The sequence below is a fragment of the Carassius gibelio genome, chromosome B7 (assembly GCF_023724105.1).
Source record: "Carassius gibelio isolate Cgi1373 ecotype wild population from Czech Republic chromosome B7, carGib1.2-hapl.c, whole genome shotgun sequence".
Classification (NCBI taxonomy): domain Eukaryota; kingdom Metazoa; phylum Chordata; class Actinopteri; order Cypriniformes; family Cyprinidae; genus Carassius; species Carassius gibelio.
Window position 1 is genome coordinate 18,125,070 of NC_068402.1, and position 22,999 is coordinate 18,148,068.

Genomic DNA, 22,999 nt, shown 5'->3' on the forward strand with positions numbered 1-22,999 from the left:
TTCCTGAACCCTCATCAGGTAAACCTCTGACAACAGCAGATCTTACGCTTATCAGAATCAAAGTCGACAGAAAAGGAATCCATATGCTTTATCTAACATTAACCCCAAGGCTATACTCTAATGGTGAGAATGACAATACTGTTCTCCATCTGGTCAGGTAGCGCCAGCGCAGGCTAAATTAGCACGTGGCACAACAGGCATATGCCACAGTATAAAGCTACACGAGAGCATTGTGTGCCAGCTGTTGTGATGACAATTGTGCAGTTCACAGGCTTGAAGTGAACAAGATGACAAGGCTAAGAGGCAGTGGTGCTTTTCACTCAAAGTGGAGTATATACATTTTTATTTGGGAGAAACACGATTTAGTAACACTTTACAAAAAGGTTTTATTTGTTAACATTAGGTAAAAAAAAAAATTAAAACAAAGATGATCTAGAAACAATTTTCAATAAGAAATAGCTGGTGAATTTCACAAATACTTACAAAACAACACAAATGAAATTTTGAAGTGGAAACATTGAAATGGTATTCTTTTTATTGTTTTATTTAGAACTTCGAAAAAAGTTTGCGTACAGTGCATGGACTAACAATAGACAATACTTATACAACATTTATTAAACTTAACATTTACTAACTTTTTTTTTTTTTTTGTGACTTTTGTTAATTAACACTAATAACAAAGTTTAATACAAGTTGCATGCATATGTTGTTCACTGTTCATGTTAGATAACGCATGAATTAATGTTTGCAAATGAGACCCTGTCGTAAAGTGTCACCAATGATTTATGAAGCACTAACAGACCTATTACCAGTATCCAAATGTGTAGTGGACAATCAAAGATTTGGGAAATTTGTTAGCACTTTTGTGTCCTTCTTAAAGATTACTTGTATTTATTTTAGTAGTGAGAGTATTATTATAACTAACAACTAACAATAAACCAAATCCTGAAGCCACAATTTTACTCAAAACTTATTTGTAAAATCAAGACTGTTAAGGACCTTACACACTAAACATCTTAAATAATAGTATGCGGTTTTTCTTTGATTTATTTATTTTTATTTGTCTAAGCTTTTCCTTTCAAAATGCTTGCTACTGATGTGAAAACGCAGAAAAATTTATTATTATGATGGACGAAAGTTTCAGAGGCAGTGTGTAACAACATGAGGTCGCAATTATTTTTTAACGTTCGAACATTTCGGATGAGAATTTTGTTCTCAGTGTGCAAAGAACTTAACAATGAAAGATTCATATAGTGCGATTTATATCACTAAATCTACTGGTCCAACTGAACATGTGATGGCTGTGAACATATGAGGTCATCAGGGGTGGAGACTTGATGTGGTGTGTGTGTGTGTGTGTGTGTGTGTGTGCGCGTCTGTGTCTCCATCTGCTGAGCCTTCGCTACAGATCAGCCCCATCTGTCCAGCTTGTGTTTGCGTCTGAGACCACATCATGCCCTGGTCGTGACACCATGTTAATGAGATCCACACAGGTGACAGGTGAAAGCAGCACCGCTGGCAGTTGACAAATCCCCACACAAACACTCAAAGGCAACGGACATCCAAACACACCTCGCCCGTCTGCCTGCCGAAGACCGTCTACAAACACACACACACACACACACTCCCATGGCAGATGAAAACACTGCTGGCATCAAAGCACAAATGCTGCACACATCTCAGTGACATGCGAAGACAGAGATTCTCACACCTTGGTGGCACATCTGTCAACTTTTCAAGGTAAATATTCACTTCACACACACAGAAACCGCACTCCTTCCTCTTGCTTGTCTTCACTTCTATTTAAAAAAAAAACAACTACACACATTTTAACAAACAATCCCAAATGATCAAACAAAATCAGTGCAGCCATTACCACAAAAGCTTTTTTCAAAATGGCGTTTTAATTTAGTTAACATTTAAGAGAACAGCACAGAGATAATAAAGTCCACCTGGCTTCATTTTACACAAGTACACCAGTCGTCATCCTTTCTCCCATTACAGCCGCCCACGGAGAATCTCTCCCATAGTGTACGGTTACATCAGCAGAGATTAAAAACAATCCCAATGCATGTTTCTTTCCATAACCCTTCAGTTTAAACCAGGCCATGTAAACAATCCGATAACCCATAGCAAAAATGTGCACAGTACATCATCAATCCAGTATCTCCATGAACAGTGTTACAGCAAATTAGCCAACAGCACAGCAGTTTAGCGTCAAACAGCTTCTGCCCATTCAGCCTCTAACCAGAGCATGGCATTTACAAACAGGAACTGGAATTAGTTCTTTATAACAGGAACATGTCCTTGACTGCAAAACAGTAACTTTTGGAATTTCATATAATCATAATATTTGCAAAATTGACTCGTATCTGTAATAAGCAATTTACCACTAATTTATGATTTTGAGAGCATGGTCTTGGAAGCTGCTAGTATTTTTTTGCAGTATTTAAAATAATATAATAATTTCCACACTTATAAACACCAAATTATAATAAAACCTTTTTTTTTAACAAGAAAAAGCTCAATTATATTATTCGTCATGTCCAAAAAACAAAAAAGTGTGCTTAATCATCTCCTTCTTCTGTCTTGATCTGGGACCAGTGCATGGCAGTCAAGGGCTCTGCTGTATATGAACACACCTGACAAAGACTTCACAGCAAAATATAAAGGCAAAAACAGGGACTACACACAGTGCATCTCAACTAGAATTAATGCTGGACGCTGCAGTGCATTGAGATGGGTTGATGACGAATGGAAGAATTCACAGAAGGGAAACATCCAGTTTTGGTCAGTCATCCAAGGCTTCATTTACAGGGGTAGAATTGTTGTTTGGAGGGGTCAGTTCTGGCGGGAGGTGGCGAATGTGAAGCCATCAGGTGAGTGAGTGAGCGTCTGCGAGGGCTGGAAAGATAGCGAATTCTCCCTGTGCCAAACACCGCTCCGAACACTCGAGAGTTTGAGCTGAGCCCAAGACGACACAAATCAGAGAAAACGACAACGACACTTCAATAAACACACACAAACACATATGCTCTCACACAGTGCAAATAGGCTTTTTCGTTCGTTCTCTTGATCTCGCCTCCGCTCTCATGACTGTATTAACCCTGCGGTATGTACAGAGAGATGCAGAACAGAGGATGAGGCAGCCGGACGTGGGAGTGCATTTTCCTGGGCACTTTTTTCCTCTTCACCACAGCCTCTTTCCTCTGTTCCCTCGTTCCCTCATCTCTCTCCTTCTCAGCCATTCCCTTTCCTACCTTTCCATCCTTCTTTATTTCTCCCTCTCTATTTATAGAGGCTCATGGTGGGACTCTGGTACATGCACATATAGGCGTCACAGAGAAGTCTGCGTGCATAGCCCTGGATGTTCTTGGGGTCCAGTGCGTGGAGCTCCTCTGGGGTCATCTTCAAGTAGGCCCCTACTTCAGGGCACGGGGACACCTGTGGGATGTTAAACCCGTTCTGACCGCCTGCCACCAAAAACAGAGGCAATTTATTCAAGAAAACTCAAGAGGTGAGACTTTATTAAAATGATATAGGATAGATTATATTGAAATGAAATCAAATAGAAAGTGCTCTGTACCGTCGCGGTCAGCCATACTATCAAAGAACAGCCAGGCCGAGTCTGCAGATCCATATTTGACAAAGGCAACATAGTGGCTCGTCTCAATGCAGAGCACGGCAAACAGCTCCATCTGCTGGTGAGGGTAAGATCCCTGTCTCCAAACACACTCCTGCAGCTCTTTCGGTATAGATAACTTAACATATCGATGAGACTTACGCCGTGGGTGCAGATGTACCTAAAGGTCCAGGAAATTACCACATATGCAAGGACAGATATATAGAAAATAAACATGTACACATAAATATGCACATTAAAGTATATTCATGCACAGAAAGGAAATGCTATAGACAAGTGTGTTTGAGCATTATTCGTTTGGAAATGTATCCATCTAGTGGATATGCAAGGTACTGCAGCTAAAGATAAGTGCATTTTCTCAGAGCTGGAAGAAAAACATGTTTGGGTCTTGTGTCCTACCTGTGTATTGCACTTTTCGCAGAACTGCTTGATCTTTCCTGGTGTGATGTCACAATCTTCGTAGCACTCTCTGCATTCATAAAGAGCTAAGCCACCGCAAATTCGACATTCTCTAGGAGCTGACAAAAACGTTAGTTGTATCATTTTCCTTTAAACACAGAAAACAGAGTACAGCCAGAATGATGCATATTCCAATAATATTAGTTCTTTATCTCAAACCCAGATATATCATTTTGGTATGTGCAATGGTATTCTAATGACAGCACAAATCAAATCAGTTATTGAACTGACTCACTGTCATCTAATAGATCCGTGATGTCAAGCTCCAGAGAAGGGAAGATCTTATTAAACATCTTAAAGTCCTTCCCAAAGCGAGGCATCTGAATTATAAGGCAAGAAGGGGCCTGGACAGAAACAAACAGACAAGAACATGACAGTGCCTTTCATTTGTCCTTACACCACAATAACAAACATCTAAATGCATCTTAATTCTCTTTTATTTATTTATTTTTTATACGTTAAATGAATCAAAATTGACAGTAAAGACATTTAAGATGTTTATTTTTCACAGGAAAATAAAAGAATATGTAAAGAACAATACAACATGGAAGTCTAAGTTGCCTCTCCTCTAATTATGTTGTTAAGATCCAGAACATACTCTGTTGTACATACCTCTGCAAATTTGAGATCACTGTTGATGAAGGACCACTCCAGAAGTTGCTGGCTGGTTGGCACCAACACTTTATCGTTCTTATCCATAAAGATTTGATAGAAGTAACAGTCCTGAACCTTCTGTCCTGCAGACCTGCAAATAATACAACCATGTTTTTGACAAAGACAAAAACAGCACTTTTTAATAACAGCTTTGTGGAGTTCCCAAGAGTGCTGGGATTTAAAGGGTGTCAGAGACGCACCGAAGTTTGAGAAGAGGATCAACTCTCAGGATGTGATGAAAAAGGATGTTGAGGAACTCCTCAGGATCTAAACAGAAAGAGAACACCTTACTATGTCTCTCAACACAGAAGCTCTGATATACTGTAACACATTTAGATATTTGTATTGTGGCAATAAATCAGTTTATTACAATTCATCTTGCAATTATTTGTAGTTGAAATGCAGATCATCCTGAAAGTGTGTGTGTGTGTGTTTTTTTTTATATATATTTTTTTGGTGTTGAACATATAGTACCTAGTCACGAGGTCCCACGTTATGTTAGGTGCCTTTAACATGTATTTACTTAAGGCAAAAAATTGTACAATGTATTTTTGATACATGTACAGTAAGGTTAGGGACATATTTACTGGCATGGGTTAAAGGGGGTTTAATAGTGTAATTACGGAGTAATTAACAGCGTAATATTTCCAGTTTTTTATTATTTAGTCTCACGTAGTCAGACCTTCAGACTGACAGCCAAAGGTCTGGAATTCATGGCAGCTTTCATTGGCTAACGCCTGCCCATGAGGCCGTTTGACCGACATGTCAAACAACCAATCACAGTTTGTTTCATTCATCATCACGTTTCGAGGCGTGGAGATGTCACCACAATAACAAACGGGTGTGTAAAAAATTCTATGCCACGAACTTTAAATATTTCACATACTTTTGAAAACCCTGTGTTTATTTGATCATGATAAGCATTCGTGACAGATGTAAACAGGGCGGCTCTCTTCTTTCATGAGGGGGTTTGGCGCCACGGTATCTTTGTTCCAAGGCAGAACGTTAAAGAACGCGACACATACGTCTCGCCGAAATCCTGTAGAATTGAACCAATCCGACGACGACTTCGACATTCCTGAAGTGTTTCCACTTTTGTGTCCCATATGCGTCAGACGTTCAGTCAGTGGGCATAACGTCTGAGGCCGAGACTATTTATTATTATAAGTACAAAGTAAAAATATGTATGCACATAATAAGTGCACCATATCAATTTACTAATTTAAATGTTAGTACACAGACATTAAAGCAACTATAAATAAGTACAAAACAATAAATAAAGTGGGGCCATAATATGCTAACAGTTACAATTTATCTTAAGGTTTCCTTGTCCCAGTGTAATTATACATTTAAGTATTGAGTAACATTAATAAACTACATGTACTGACTATATGGTTAAGGATAGGATTAGGGTTTGTCTTAGGGTTGCTTACATGTAATTATACACAATTTATTGTTATTATAATAGTAAGTGCATATAACGTTCAACAAGGACACCTTAAAATAAAGTGTTACCATGATAACTTTGTCTACGGTAATATAAACTTACTCTAAAGTAAATATTATGCATTTAATACATTTTTGGCACTCTAGATCAGGTTTATGTATATATATATATATTTTTTTATTTGCAATTCAATTTAGAGTGCAATAAATTAGGAGCCTTATTATAAAAGTATAAAAGTGTAAAACTATTATTCTTTTATTAAGATTGGAATGTTCTCAGTGTCATATCAGGACTGTGTGTGATAACTTTAGAAAAGCACAAAGTGGACATATTAGGTGCCACCTGGGTTTCAGTATGGTAGCACAATTTTAACCAGGATGTACTCAAGATAAAAGATCCTTATAAGCTTCTATTAAGTAATTGAAAAAAAACACTCCCAAACTATTTGGTATCATAATAAAAGTTTTTGAGGAGAGAGCGTGTAATCACATAATAACATTACAACAGGTCTGACATAATTATTTTTCGGTCATACTGTGTAGCTGAAAACATTACTTTTTAACATTTTGAAAGGAAAGTATTGTTTCCCAGCAATACAGTACAGTATAAACATTTCCTGTAAAAATCAGAAAGGCGTACATCTAATAATGAATGCTCCAACCATTTGTGTTTTTCCTCAATATTACAAACACTCACCATGAAAATATCTCAAAAGCTGAATAAAACAAGTGCATAAGAGTTTCTTTTTGCATCTCTAGAGGGCAGTATTTCTTCATCAATAGATTTATTTTCTGACCTTTCTCTTCTGAAGTGAATCCTGACGCTGCCTCCACTTTCTCCAATATCCTCCTGAGTTTCATGATTTTAGTGGCGCACACGTAGCCATGTCTAACAAATTCACACACACAGATTAATAAAAGATCACAACCAGGTCTGTCACACAGAATGAGTAAAGGGGAATATTTGGCTGAATCTTAAATGTAGAATGTTTACAAGTTCTATGAGCCAAATAACATGCAGTAATAAACTGTATGCCACTCACATTCGAAGTGGGTTGACTATTTCTGTGCGAAGTAAGTCTTGTGTCTCTTTGTAATATTCTACATCAGTTTTAGATCTTGGCCTCAGGAGCACCGTATCCAACACAGAACTAAAGGAGAAAAGACTGACATGCAGAAAGAGACAGGATTTTACATAAATTATATTTAATGCAAATTCACTGCAGTAGTGTCAAACAAATGTAATGTGTAAAGTCATTCCTACTTTAAACTCTCAGTGTAGATATCATCGAGATACAGAGAAATTAAACACTTTGTGTGTGTGTGTGTATTCACCAGAACAGAGTAGAGTCCAGATAGCAGGAATTGTAATGCCCTTGTATTCCTTTCTTTTTCCCCACCATCACCTCTAAACCGTCATTTTCTGTCCGAGGAGGAGTGTTCTCATTAACTACTTCGCTTAGGTAACCCCCAAAAGCTGAAAAAAAAAAACAGGTTAGTCATATATAGATTAATTACAATGTGAACTTCAGTGCTCAGAGGTTTTATAAATTGTGTTCTGACATGAGCAAGTTAAGATCTACTGCAGGATCTACAGTGCAAATGTTAATGAATCCTACACAAAACAAACTTTGACTATCAGTTTATAAAAATATAAATGATGAAAACATGCTTTTTTCAACATATAGCCACAAGATTTGTTTATTGTACAAGTTCACATAATGCTAGTATGGCAGAATCACTTCCTATTCTCATCTCTGCAAAATGTAAGTCAAACTGCTCTGTCATACTGGCATTGCTCATGCACTCCAGCTCATGTACAGTCTATGTGATGTAAATTTTGTCAGAATAATCTGCTGTTGTCTGCACACAATGTCCATGTGGAGCCCGATTTATTTATTATTATTTTTTTTTGTGTGTGTGGTGCTTAAATCACATCATCAGTATGTACTAGTGATCTCAGCGCTCAAAGCACATTGTACAAGCAGAACGCATATATCCACATTCAGGGTCAATGGAGTATAGTTTTACAGGGTTTGTGCTTTCAATTATGCACTAGACAGAGCAGAACACAGAAAATGAAGTATTCCAAGGGCTTTAGTGTGTTAATGTAACTGCAGTTTTTGCTCCTAAATTATCTGAGTCCATTTAGATTTTTAAATTATTTTTAGATAAAATTATGTAGCAAATGCTATTTATAAAGCTTGAATAGCACTGGACATGAGCATTACATACCCCTGAATCTGGATTACTGTAAGATATCATGATCATAGGGACATGGGCTGACAATTAAAGTGTATTTCTTACCTATGGAGTTGCATCGTTCTATGGGGTTGGGTGAATGATGTAAGGATGGGAATCGTGAGTCAGGTCTACAGCACTTCAGTTTGACAAACAGAGCTTTCTTCGGTGGACACGTGAAATAACGAATCCCTTTAAACGTTCCATCAGTGCAGCCCACACACTCCTCCTCCTAAACAAACCCAAAATATTTTTTTTTTTCAATTTGAAAGATGTCTCTTATGCTCAAAGATCCATTTATTTGATCAAAAACATAGTAAAACAGTAATGTTATATAAATATATATGGAGAGAGAGAGAGAAAATGTTTTTTCAATGTTTATACATTATATCTCTGTGAGGGCAAAGCTTAATTATCATCAGAAATCATACGTATATGTCGATTTGGTGCCTATAACTTACAATATAGTTGCTGACAAACAGACATAAATCTACTGACCAGCTCCAGTCCAGCTAGTGGCTCTTGTAGTCCTGGAGGTAAACCAACCCAGCGGATGACCCCGCAAAGCGGTGGGTTCTCTTTGACCTCCACCAATGACCCGACCTCTAACCCTGGCTGGCCTTGTGGTGGTGAGGGAGGCCTCTGGACAGGAGTGGTAACAGGTGGCAGGACCTCTTGCTGCTCCCCCATCACTGAGCCCGCGGACAGGGAGAGAGGGCCGTGGCTCATGCTCCCACTGGAGCCAACTTTGTGGCTCAAGCTGAAGGGCAGGGAGTGGAACTTGTTATCATTGGACAGCAAGGAGGTTGTGGGCGGAGCTCGAGAAGGGGACGAGCTTGGGTTGAGGTCTGGGGGCGTGTCTGTCAGGGATTTGGCCGGGTCTTCGCCGACTATCAAGAAACAAAGACAAAGAAATAAGAGGCTGTACCAAGAGGTCAGGATAACCAGATGTTGCATCAGTGTGGAGGACCAGGAATATAAACTGATCAGATGACATCCTATTAACATCTGTCATCTGTCATTAATAATATTTACATTCATATACTGCTAAACTGCAGTTCAAAAGTTTGGGGTTCTTTTTACATTTTTTTTGGTGAGCTTCTTATGATAGTTAATACAGTAAAACTGCTATATTAATTTAATTTAAGAACAGTTTTCTAGTGTAACATTATCCTTCAGAAGTAAGAATAATGCTGATGTAATGCTCAAATAACATTTCTTAATATACGCTGACAGTGGGTAAAATATCAATTTTTAATTATTTGCATTATTTGATGAATAGAAAGTTCAAAGTGTGTGTGTGTGTGTGTGTGTGTGTGCATGCACTGTCACGTTTGATCAATTTAATGCATTTTTGCGAAAAAAAAACAAAAAAAAAAAAACACTTGCTGACTCAAACTTTTGAACAGTAGTGTATACTTTAACTATGCCAAAATATGACATCCTTTCAAAGCTGATTAGTGCTGGCTATTTTCTCCTCACTGAAGCACACACCAACACATGAAATATGAAGATACTGGAGAAACACTGGACTACAGAAAAAAAAACAAAAGTCACCACTGGAAGAATGACAGTCTGGTGAAAGAGAATGAAAGCAGCACATGCCACAAACACAATTATAAACCCCTTAACCAATCACAGACCGCCCCTGGAACATTCCCCAATAGTGCACGTTAGTAAAGAGTGACATGAAATATGAAATAATTACACAGATGAAAGCAATATTTAAGGAATACAGTCTCCCAGTGTGTTCAGTGCCAAATACAAACATTCAAACAGACACAATTACACAATGGGTCAGTGGATTTATATTAAATATCTATGTATATTTATGCAGGATTTGTGAAATGGCATAAAACTGGCTATAAATAATAAGCATTATATGTGATGCAAATTAATTAAGTTTTCTAAAAAAAAATAATAATAATAATCAAAATAAAGATTAAGAAAAAATAGAAAATAACTGACCTGAGTAAATAAATTTCTCAATTATTTATTCTAATTTATTTCTTATTGCCTTATAACTACATTTAGTTGAAAACTGAACCTAAAATTCAAACACAAATGACTGTAGCACAGAAAATTCAGAATGACACCTGAGACTTTCTGATCAATGATGTCATGCTATGATGTCACAGTGAACCGGACTCCCGATAAAAGATCTCAGCACCAAGTTGCCTTTTCAAATCCCCACTGATGCATTCAAAGGCATTGATTAACACGTGACTTTTTCTTTCCAAGACTAGTAAAGGTAACTTAAGTTAAGTGTGGTCTAATTCTAGGCTGAATATTAGCAGAAAGGCACCTTGCTGTTAAGATGTTTATTATTAGAGTTTCCCAGTCTGTCCATCTGTATTGATTATTGATTACCTTCATCTATGTACCATGTGCCTTTGGCTTTGGACTGAGCAGGGTGATCAACCGAGCTGCCATTCAGAGTATAATAAAACTCAGACTTGCTCCTGCTGCCAGGCTGCAGGCCTAACCCTGAATAACAGTCACGATAGGAAGATAGGAAAACAGGAAGACAGTAAACAGTGTGTGTGTGTGTGTGTGTGTGTGTGTGTGTGTGTGTATAGGAAGGTAGAAGAAGAGGGAATATATGTGGGATTACATTGTCAACAACTTATTTGTGTGTGCATTCTAGCCGAAATCACATGTCTGGTGAAGATTTCACATGATGCATCAGACCGGAATTTAGGGCAAATTTACAAATTTGAGCAAAAGAGCAGCAAATGACATTAGAGCCAGTAAGAGCAAGAGACAAGAGTGTGAGAGAGAGTGCTTCTTCCTAAAAGCATGTACATCAGTACTTTAAAATTATTTCTTACTTTCTTTCTTTTGTGTTTCAAACAAAAAACTAATCTTTTGAAATAGCAGTTTTCAAAATCACAAACTGTCTGAAATAAAGTAAATTGTATTAGCTTTGAAAGCATCATCAGACTAATATACAGTACCTGATCCTGTCTATGCTGTTAGTGGTAATCAAACAAAAGGAGAAAAAAATCACTCATTTTTCTTGGCTGATTTTTATTTTTTATTTTTTTTATAATTACTTGAGATCTTTCTCACATTGGTTAGAGTAGTCTTTACACTAGTATTGAAATAGTGAACCTCCACTGGTATCTAAATGTTGGTGTTGTAAAATGACTTCCAGAAGCCAAAAAAAAAAAAAAAAACCTATATGATGAAATTAAATTACTCATATATAAAAGTTTGCTCATATTGCCAACCACTATTAACTGTTTAAATACATAACAGGAATAATACCTTTGCTCTTTGGTTTGCTCTGGCTGCCAGGTTTGTCACTGCCGGCCCTGCAGCTTCTGATGGGCAGCCTCTGATCCTGCATCGAGTATTCTGCAAACGAAATAAAGACAGACAACTTTCAATACAAGAAAATAGCTCGCCAAAAAACAAAAAATCAAATTTTTCTCACGTTGTTCAGAATCCACAAGATCATTCCAATTTTTATTTTTTTTTTACTTAAAATTAGATTTTCAAGGTTATTTTATTGTGTGGATTTGTCCAATAACATTAAAAATATATTAATCTGATCCTTTGGTGTACGTTCCAAATAAAAAGAACAAAATTGTTTTTTTGTGTGTTTTTCTTTTTTTTTTTTCTTTCTTTTTTTTTTTAAATAGGGACTATTTTATAATTATGAAATAGGTAAAACATTTTGGGGTAAAATATTTAACAAATATAACCTGATATATTCGTTTACGGTTATAAAAAAAAAAACTAATACTTTTGACATACAGTATTGTTCAAAATAATAGCAGTACAATGTGACTAACCAGAATAATCAAGGTTTTTAGTATATTTTTTATTGCTACGTGGCAAACAAGTTACCAGTAGGTTCAGTAGATTCTCAGAAAACAAATGAGACCCAGCATTCATGATATGCACGCTCTTAAGGCTGTGCAATTGGGCAATTAGTTGAAAGGGGTGTGTTCAAAAAAATAGCAGTGTCTACCTTTTACTGTACAAACTCAAAACTATTTTGTACAAACATTTTTTTTTTCCTGGGATTTAGCAATCCTGTGAATCACTAAACTAATATTTAGTTGTATGACCACAGTTTTTTAAAACTGCTTGACATCTGTGTGGCATGGAGTCAACCAACTTGTGGCACCTCTCAGCTGTTATTCCACTCCATGATTCTTTAACAACATTCCACAATTCATTCACATTTCTTGGTTTTGCTTCAGAAACAGCATTTTTGATATCACCCCACAAATTCTCAATTGGATTAAGGTCTGGAGATTGGGCTGGCCACTCCATAACATTAATTTTGTTGGTTTGGAACCAAGACTTTGCCCGTTTACTAGTGTGTTTTGGGTCATTGTCTTGTTGAAACAACCATTTCAAGGGCATGTCCTCTTCAGCATAGGGCAACATGACCTCTTCAAGTATTTTAACATATGCAAACTGATCCATGATCCCTGGTATGCGATAAATAGGCCCAACACCATAGTAGGAGAAACATGCCCATATCATGATGCTTGCACCTCCATGCTTCACTGTCTTCACTGTGTACTGTGGCTTGAATTCAGAGTTTGGGGGTCGTCTCACAAACTGCCTGTGGCCCTTGGACCCAAAAAGAACAATTTTACTCTCATCAGTCCACAAAATGTTCCTCCATTTCTCTTTAGGCCAGTTGATGTGTTCTTTGGCAAATTGTAACCTCTTCTGCACATGCCTTTTTTTTAACAGAGGGACTTTGCGGGGGATTCTTGAAAATAGATTAGCTTCACACAGACGTCTTCTAACTGTCACAGTACTTACAGGTAACTCCAGACTGTCTTTGATCATCCTGGAGGTGATCATTGGCTGAATCTTTGCCATTCTGGTTATTCTTCTATCCATTTTGATGGTTGTCTTCCGTTTTCTTCCACGTCTCTCTGGTTTTGCTCTCCATTTTAAGGCATTGGAGATCATTTTAGCTGAACAGCCTATCATTTTTTGCACCTCTTTATAGGTTTTCCCCTCTCTAATCAACTTTGTAATCAAAGTACGCTGTTCTTCTGAACAATGTCTTGAACGACCCATTTTCCTCAGCTTTCAAATGCATGTTCAACAAGTGTTGGCTTCATCCTTAAATAGGGGCCACCTGATTCACACCTGTTTCTTCACAAAATTGATGACCTCAGTGATTGAATGCCACACTGCTATTTTTTTGAACACACCCCTTTCAACTAATTCAACTAATTGCCCAATTGCACAGCCTTAAGAGCGTGCATATCATGAATGCTGGGTCTCATTTGTTTTCTGACAATCTACTGAACCTACTGGTAACTTGTTTGCCACGTAGCAATAAAAAAATATACGAAAAACCTTGATTATTCTGGTTAGTCACATTGTACTGCTATTATTTTGAACAATACTGTACAAGTTTGGTAATATCACATACAGCATCACAGACAAAGCAGCATTTTTCACCTAGATGACTGCACTTACAGATCCCTTTCGTTTCAAAGATAAACTAAGGAAGAGTGTTAGCTTTAAGATATTAACCAAGACAACATGTTTTGCCCACACACATACACATGCACACAAACAATCAAATCAATAAATAGAGGGAACAAAGAGAGCTCCACACACTCCACTCACAAAAAAACAAGGCCATTAGACAAAAGAGCTTTTGTTTCCTGCGTTTTAACATGACACAAACATTACAGCCCTTTGCTTTCTAACAACAAATATTTAGCCTGCACCCTGATTTGAAATCTAAAACAAAGAAATATCAACAATCCTTAAACACCCTAAAGAAAAGCAATTTTTTTACAATTAAAAAAAAAAATTGTAAATTCAAAATATTAATTCATTTATATTTTATAAAACGCAATGTTTTAACTTTTGTAATGACCAAGATACTTGTTGTACTTTGAATCTGAGGTGCTCAAACTAGCCGTAAGCAAAGTTTAGAATAAGATCTAATACCCTCATCTGAAAGAATACAGAAGTATGAAGTGAGAGCCCTTACCTGGCATCACATCACAGAAGGGGACGAGACGGGTGTGTTCAAGGCTAGCAAAATTACACAGCTGTTTGCCGTCGATGATCCCATCCCAGTCTCCAATTGGATTGTCCTGAGGGCGAGAGGTACAGCACCCTATTACTGCACCTGACCTAGATCATCTCATAAACGTTAGCATCTACAACACTGTCATTTCCATCTCAAAATAAACACGTGCCAAACAAAGGTTGGCCTGTCTCTATTGGCTTCCTAATGGAAACTTCCATCGGTGTTCTTGTTGACTCAGACAGGACCCGTCTCACTAACTGAGAGCTGTAATTCTCTAATGGCTACACTACACAACCTACACTATCATCAGAGCGACTGATGTATCTGGACTCTAAACCCACAGCCTTTACATACCAGATCTCTACTGTTGTCTTTTAATCTACATTTAATTCTAATGTATAGCCTTTTTTCTAGGTACTATGTTATGTATGTTCAAACAAATCAAACCAAACTCACCAAACCTTCTTAGTGCATTACAGTTATAATAATACATGCATTGACTTACTAAACAGACCCAAATATATTTTAAGTCTAATCTATATTACTCAAAAGACCAAGAGCAAAATAATGTAAAGTACCGTCCTGAAAAATAAGTAAAACTCTTCAAAAGCTAAACTTTTCCACATCTACACTATTTAGATGTCAGTGATAGCGAGTCCAGCTGAGCTCTGCTGAGAGAGCAGTGACAGCTTAACAGAAGAGAGAGAAACAAAGGGTGAAAAGACGAGAACAGTGGAATGGCGTGTGCTGGTTGTGTCTTGTGTGAGCATTTGGCAGTTTGCCATTATGGTGGTCACACAGAGAAAACTGAGCTGTCTCTACATCTGTCCTTCGCTGACATCGGTCTCAGTGGAGGTGAACATCCAAACTATTTTGACATACACTACCATTCAAAAGTTTGGGGTTGGAAAGATATTTTAATGCTTTTAAAGTCTGCAAAAGTAATATTGGGAAATATTATGATTGAACTATTTTCTATTGTAATGTAAAATGTCATTTGTTCCTGTGATGAGTTGCCATTACACTCGTCAGTGTCACATGATCCTTCAGAAATCATTCTAGTATGCTAATTAGCCCCCCTCCCTTTGAGATTCTTTGATCAATTCAAAAGAACAGCATTTATCTTAGAAATCATTCATAAGACTATAAATGTCATTATAAATTTAATATGCCCATTCTAAATAGAAGTAGTATTTGTTTAAAAATCTTAATGCCCTAAACATTCTAATGGTAGTGTGTTTTAAAGAGATGCACAATATATTGGTCCCATCACTTCAAGTTAATGTTTAAAAACGCTTATAATTTGATAACACTGTTAAATGTAATCTTTATCAAATCTCAAAAATATGTTATTTAGACAAAATAACAGAGAATTAAAGGCTTAGTTCACTTAAAAAATGTAATTCTGTCAGGAATTACTCATGCTTGTGTCCATCCAAACCTGCAATACCTTTATTCATCTTTAGAACACAAATTAAGAAATCCGAGAGCTTTCTGACCCTCCACAGACAGCAATGGAACTGCCATGTTCAAGGCCCAGAAACATAGTAAGGACATCCTTAAAGGGGTCATACAATGTTGCTAAAAAGAACATTATTTTTGTGTATTTGGTGCAATGCAATGTGTTTATGTGGTTTAGGGTTAAAAAAAAAAAAACGTTGTTTGTCCTCTATACCCCGCCTTTCTGAAACACATAGATTTTTACAACGCTAATAGTTCTGAAAGCAAGGTTTGCTCTGACTGGACAGGTATGCAGTGAATTGTGATTGGCCGAATACCTCAAGTGTGTGATGGAAATGTTACGCCCCTTAACATACTGTGATGGTGTGTCCCGGTGCAATGAGACAAAACCAATAAAACCCATTACAAACGAGCCATTTGTTTCATCCAGTGGGGACATAATTACTGATTATAATGACTTATACAGTGTTTTAATGCATTACGTTTCGTATCGCGCCACGTAAACATAAAACCATGACTACATTTGTGATCAGAGAAACGACAAACAACAAGCGATACTCTCTACACTGCTCAAAACTCGCGTTTGAATCATCAATGGCAAATTCTTTAAATATGAAAACATACTTACATGCTGCGAGTCAGAACACCCAGCATTGTAGGTTCAGGCAACAGTCCTATATTTAGGTTGAATTGTTCTGGAACAGTGTTGTGAATACAACTTAACCACTGATTACTAGTCATATCCTCTTTTGGAAGACCAAACAAAGAATTTTCGCTTTCACAACGAACCACACAGTGCCTCTATGACAAGGCGGCAGCGGGAGCAACAATACCACAGCAAGAATCAAAGTTACTCCTTTCTTTGCATGAACATTTGGGTGGTGTTATGCAAAACTTCCCACACAGTGACATAGACATATGGGGGCGTGTTTAAACAAGGCGTTCTAGGAGGGCATGGACAATGTCCTAACTACCTTTCTGAGCCTTGAATGTGGTAGTTGCCTTGCTAAATTGAACAAAGGTCTTACCTAATCAGCCAGAATTTGTATATTGTGCATCCTTGATAATTTATGAATAATAAACGTAATCATCAACTTAAATAGCACTTCCTACAATATCTGAATTGTCTGAAGAAAGATATTGCTTCATGAAAATTGTAATATTAAACATACAGAGTAGGGCTGGGACAACGTAAGCAAAAAATACGTCGACGCAAAATATGCGCATCGATTCGTCAACCTGTTTTTATTTCTCTAAAAAACGTTTGCAAAACGTTTACCTTATGTGCGCTGAATATACGCAATGGCCGGATCAACATTCTGTCCAACGTTATATAACCAATCCAGCATTTATCTTTTTTTTGCCGACTGTCAAAGCCTTATTTGATCGGTGAGTGATGTAGAATAGAATGAGTGCTGCGCCTGACAGGGCGCGTACGAGAGAGAGCCTCGGCTGTGCGCGCACTCAGTCTTCAAACAACACGAGTGCTTCTTGCTCTCTCTCTCCCTTGTGCATATTAATCAAAATCATTAAACACGATAGAAAAAGGGCGAAACACCAAAGTTTCACGCGCGCTCGCGCACTCACAGTCTCCAAACTACACGAGCGCTGTCTTGCTCTCTCTCTCTCTCCCTTGTGCATATTAACCAAAATCATCAGACACGATAGAAAAAGGGCGGAATGTCAAAGTTTCACGTGGAGCATTCTGAGATTTTTTTTTTCTCCATGACAGGCTGCTGGCTCCCACTGTTAATTTTTTTTTTTTTTTTGGAAAAGCACTCTCTGTATTAGCTTAAATCCCTCAAGTTTACATTGGTTACTGTATTCTTTCAATTGCTCTAAACAATTATTTTGGGTGACCTTTTTTATTGAATGCTAGACATCAAGTTGTTGTTATTTTCATCTGAAAGAAGAACTTTTTTCAGAAAACTAGGCCCTATGTGTTCAGTAAGCTTGTTTCAGTAAGCTATGTGTTTTCAAGGCTTCAAGGTTTTATTGAATGCTATCTCTAAACAAGGTCAAAGTAATGCATTCTTAGTCAGTCTTTTATTTTGTAATTTTAAGAGCAATAAACATATATTGCAATGTTAAGGAATTAATGTTTTTTTTCATTCAGGTATGTAAATCAACATGTATAAATTGTTAGTAGTCAATTAATGGGGAGATAATCGAAATCGAATCGGTTTGAAAAAATTAATCGTTAGATTAATCGATGCATCAAAAAAATAATCGCTAGATTAATCGTTTAAAAAATAATCGTTTATCCCAGCCCTAATACAGAGAATGCAACTGTAACTTGCAGCTAAAAACAGCTATTCACCACCACCGTCTAATTCATTTACCATATCAACACCAACGTAGTATCCAAGACTCTCATTGCCAGGCAGTAAATCACAGAAAATAACAGTGCCCCGTTCCGGGCCATCCCGTGTCTGCACCAACACTCGAGAGTTGATCTCCAGTGGCGCTCCTTCGCCTTCCACTTCCGTGTCATTATCCTCCAGCATCACACGTTCCACCTCATCTTCCCAGAGCTCAAGTTTATCCAGTGCAACAAAGACACCGCATTCATCTTCACAACGAAACAGCTGCTGACCCTGATAAGAGCCCTCCGTAAAACCTTGACCCCGGCCTTCCTCCTGAAATACAAAAGAGAAAAGGACATTACATACACAACACAGACATCAAAACTCACATAAATAACAACACGCATTGTGCCATATAAACAAAAGACATGTGATGGTGGATTTGTGACTAGCCTTCACCCACACAAGCAGCCTACAGGCTTAAATTATGTTTGTCCAAATATCCCAGCTCAGCCCCGGAGACAAACGCAGCTTTGTTCTGTAATGATCACACACTCAAAGACCAGGTGAACCCAAAACCAGACAAACAACGTCAAACAAGACAAAGAGTTTTCCTCACCAGTAATTCAACACCAAACCAGATACCACTCAGCGCTCTGTCAGGCAGCAAAGGTCCTTTAAAGCGGACCACACCTGGAAGAGGCTCGTCACCAGACCTCAGCTGCACTCGAACTTTTGCTCCACAGTTGATGTCACGGGCCCTGTCCAGACGCGCTCTGTTGCACAGCAGGCTGTAACGCTCTTCGCAGTTGGTGATGGGGAACAGCAGCTCCGCCAGCTTCTCCTCAAGCTCCATAACGTCCCGTTCATCCACGCTCACCACCACATTAGTCTGGTCCAGGATGCGTAAGCTGCGCTTACCCTTGCTGGGGGGGATTGTGCGACCCAGGCTGTTGCGCTCCTGGCAGGCCTGGCCAAGGCTGCCACGTGGGATGCGCAGAGTCTTCTGACCTGGCTTTTCCACAGTGCACTCCATCACCACAATGTAGAAGTGCCAGTCGTCTCGGAAACTGCCTGCTGGCTTTTCCTGGCTCCATAGTGCAGAGCTCATGGCTGCATAGCAGGAGAGGGTTGAAGATGACAGGAACACACGTCAAAGGTTAGTGGGTCATCAGGGGTCAGTGGGACTAGGAAGAGGAAGCCTTCATGACTTTTTCAATGGGATGGATGGACTGAATTGACAAAAAGAGCTGGAAAAAGAGAGACAGGGAATAATTAAAAAACAAAAACAGAAAGAGAGTATGAAAGTTTAAGAACAAAGTTAGTCTAGTTTTTGTTTGTCTAGTGTCTTTTAGCTCAAGATTTTGTCACAGCCGGTAACAAAGAAAACCTGAGCCACAATATGGTGAAAATAGTAGGGGGTCACAATATACCAGTATTGAGCCAAACTGTGATATTAATATATATATATATAAAAATAAAAAAATATATATATATTATAATTATCTAGTGCCAGTAACTATCTGGTTGACACTCCAACATAATAGGTGCACATATAGATGCATTGCACATATATTCTGTGTGACAGTCATCATTACATAAAACACAAGAAAAAGACAGTGTATAGCTCATAGCTCGTACTGCTGCACAAATTCATGTCAAAGGAGATGACAGACAAAAGCGAGACTCTCGAACCCATACACAAAAAAGTTAGCTCGCCAGTGTGGAAGATTTTGTGGATTATGATTTTTTGATTTTCTGTCAAGGATCAAATATGCTTGAAGCTAAACTGGAGAACTAACTGGTGTGATGTCATTTCTTACAAAATCAGGCCAAAACGAAGTTTGTTTTGAGTCCCTTTGGGGAATTCGAAACAGCTTGCCAAAGGAAACTTCCGGGAAAGTTTACTCCAGCTGGTATACATCTTCCAACTAACTCTGGTCTGTGGCTTCGGAAGGGCATTTAAACTTGGCCTTACACAATAAGAGAAAATATAATAGGCTCTTTAATTATACTAGATAATGCATGTGCATTAGCTAGATTTTTTTGTTCTTGAAAGATTCAATACAATTCAAATAAGATATTGATATGCAATGATGACAAACAGTTATGTAGATTTTATCTTTTCCAATTCAAGGCGATAAACAGGAGCTGTACTTGAATGGCTGAAAATAGCTAGCTGTCTGGGGGTGTTACTATTCTGGCTGCCGAGTGAACTGACTAGCTTTAAGGGGAATTTGGTACCCAATCGCCACCTTAAATTACCAGCTCTGACCAATCCTTCCTGCTTCCCTTCTGAGAACTAGCAATGACCCACTAGCATTTGCCATAGTATTACCATACTAATTAGCAACTGCAGGGCCATGGCTGGGGACACTGTGCAAGGATGCATGCAGACTCAACTACTGCAGATATGCCTAAACGTGACATGAGATTAATAAATCAAAAATGTCAACAACTATCAGAATAGTACTGTTAAATACTGTCACCATTTCTTTCTTTTTTATATAAAATATAACAAAAAAACAGTATATTCAATGTAATTTATGCAAATGAATGAAATGAACTTGTGTAAAATGAAACACACACACACATTCAGAGCACATTGAATGTGGTTCTGTTCTTAAATAACACAAAGCTGTCCTAACAGCAATGCATGAGTGAAGTGACAGACTGCTACAGGACACTCAACCGCTTATACACCACAAGACTTTACACCAAACCTCTGCTGTTTTTCCCCCATCAAACAATTTGACACACCATATTTTAAAACAGTTAATCTCAGTTTACCCTCAAATCATTCCAAACTGTAACATAAATATTTGTAAAACACATAAAAATGTATATTGAAGATGTCTCTGTGTTTTTTGTGCATTCAATGAAAGGTATGGTAAGGTAAGGTATGTTTTCAGCATCTTTTAAATATCTTCTTTTGTATTCTATGGAAGAAAGTAAGTCATGCAGTTTTGACACAACATGGGGTTAGTAAATGATTAAAGAACTTCATTTATGGGTGAACTATCACTAAGCAACATCACATGCCAGCCACTGACTAGGCTTAATGGCATACTTCATCAATGACCATGAAACTACACTAACCAGCTGAACACACTTGTATAAACACACAGACCGTGTGACTGTTTCTGTTTGGTTTTTCCCCAGCAGCAGGGGAATTCATGCAGCAAATTAAATCTCACTCAGAGCTTCCTGTATGCACAATAACGGTGAACAAATGCCACTACTGCATACTGACTAATATTGAGAATACAAGACGAGACAGAGAAGGCTTTACTGCATGACCTTTTACTGATATTGCACGTCATCTCTTGTCTGAAATGTAAGAAAAATCCAGCAGCTCAGGTTGTCTGGCAGAGATTTGGGCCATCCTAAAAAGGCCAGCAAGGTTTTGAAAAATATAACTCTTCATCCTATCCACACATTGTCTGGCATAAAATATTGGGTAATCTGGTAAATATTGGGAATCTGGGCAAACAATTCAAAGGGTTTCAAGTCAAGCAAAGCCTACTTGATTTGATTTCAGCCCGAAAGGATCAAGGAGGTCAATAATACCTGGACAAAGAAATCTGTTAGCATTCCAATACATCTCAATGGCACTTGTTCGCCTCTTATTTTAAGTCAATAATGTGAGCTGTGAAGTCCATGATATGTAAAGCATGTAAAGCATGTAAAGCCCGCCCCCCACCTTAAGAAAACGTGATCACAGCTCTGGAAAAATAATAAATCACTGTGAGTGTCTCCAGTTTCAAGCATCATGGTTTATGTTGACTGTTTTTCCCTCCACATCATCCGTCCTTTAATACTCAACAGACAGTGATCTGAGAAGTTTATGCCATGTCAACACACACACACACACACACACACACACACACACACACAGTCATGCAGAGCTGGGAACACCCACCTGTAATACCAATACATTAGCTATATGAACAGAAGTGCAATTACTGAATTAATGATGTAATACATCAATGTAAACATCACATCAGCGCTATGCACTTTCTCTAAACAGTGAGTGTGACTGCTGGGTGAAGACGATGCAGCAGAGATGGACAGGCCTTACACTAAATGATAATGATCAGGTACAGGATGCAAACTAACAGCTTCCTAATTAGCGGTTATTCTTAGTCCTTGAGCTCGGTTTAGATATAATGTCATCGCTGGATAACGCTGTGTTGTCATGTATAATCAATGGTCCTGTTACAGTAACAGATCTAAAGCTGGTCATGTATCAGAGACAGACTGTAAAGGTAAACAGGTGACATCAGCACAAGCCGATCAGACTGCACTTACCTGACGTTTAAATATCCCGGTATTCACCCGTCTGTCTTCGATGGCATTTGGAAAAAGATTATTCCAGTGAAGATCTCGTGGCGCTGCTAGTGATGGTGGTGTTTATGTGACATTGTCGGATGGTCTTAGCTGAAGCCAGCGCTGGCTACACTCCGCATTACTACCGGTTAATGGGGAGACAGTCGTCTCCTCCGTGCACTTTAAAATCCGCTGGAAAAAATCTCGGCGAGACTTTGAGGGGAAACAAGAATAAGTCCGGTAATATTGGTAGAGCCGAGGCCGTTGTTTCATTTGAAATCGATGTGAGTATTATTTACAGTGTGTAAATGTGTGTATCTGACGGCTCAACCAAACGTGCTACATTAGTGGAAGGAAACGTACTCTCCTATTGGCCAATGAGCGACAGCTAGATCTTTCATTGGTCATTTCGGATGTCTTTTTTTCGCC

The 22,999-nt window shown here is 38.2% G+C and overlaps 1 protein-coding gene across 2 annotated transcripts; it reads right to left on the bottom strand.

Moving 5' to 3' along the window:
- Positions 1-1,884: 1,884 nt before the first annotated feature.
- On the bottom strand, positions 1,885-22,913 carry LOC127961586 (ubiquitin carboxyl-terminal hydrolase CYLD). Of its 2 annotated transcripts, XM_052560762.1 has the most exons (17): positions 22,553-22,913; positions 18,861-19,491; positions 18,278-18,574; positions 14,433-14,538; positions 11,714-11,803; positions 10,814-10,930; positions 8,942-9,333; positions 8,510-8,675; positions 7,538-7,679; positions 7,246-7,368; positions 7,000-7,091; positions 4,957-5,023; positions 4,715-4,847; positions 4,338-4,446; positions 4,043-4,161; positions 3,587-3,803; positions 1,885-3,473 (listed from the first exon to the last, which is right to left on the bottom strand). In XM_052560762.1, exons 2-17 carry the CDS (start codon positions 19,350-19,352, stop codon positions 3,289-3,291), a joined length of 2,847 nt encoding a protein of 948 aa, XP_052416722.1. In that variant the 5' UTR covers positions 19,353-19,491; positions 22,553-22,913; the 3' UTR covers positions 1,885-3,288. The 2 variants fall into 2 exon arrangements, with proteins under 2 accessions (XP_052416722.1, XP_052416723.1); XM_052560763.1 differs by lacking the exon at positions 10,814-10,930.
- Positions 22,914-22,999: the final 86 nt, after the last annotated feature.

Bases quoted from the DNA above. Each gene is read 5' to 3' on its own strand.
- LOC127961586 (XM_052560762.1), bottom strand. From the start codon at position 19,352: ATGAGCTCTGCACTATGGAGCCAGGAAAAGCCAGCAGGCAGTTTCCGA. The intron at 4,848-4,956 runs GTGCGTCTCTGA...TATTATTTGCAG, and splicing joins GATCCTCTTCTCAAACTTCG to GTCTGCAGGACAGAAGGTTC. The intron at 4,447-4,714 runs GTATGTACAACA...GTTTCTGTCCAG, and splicing joins GTGATCTCAAATTTGCAGAG to GCCCCTTCTTGCCTTATAAT.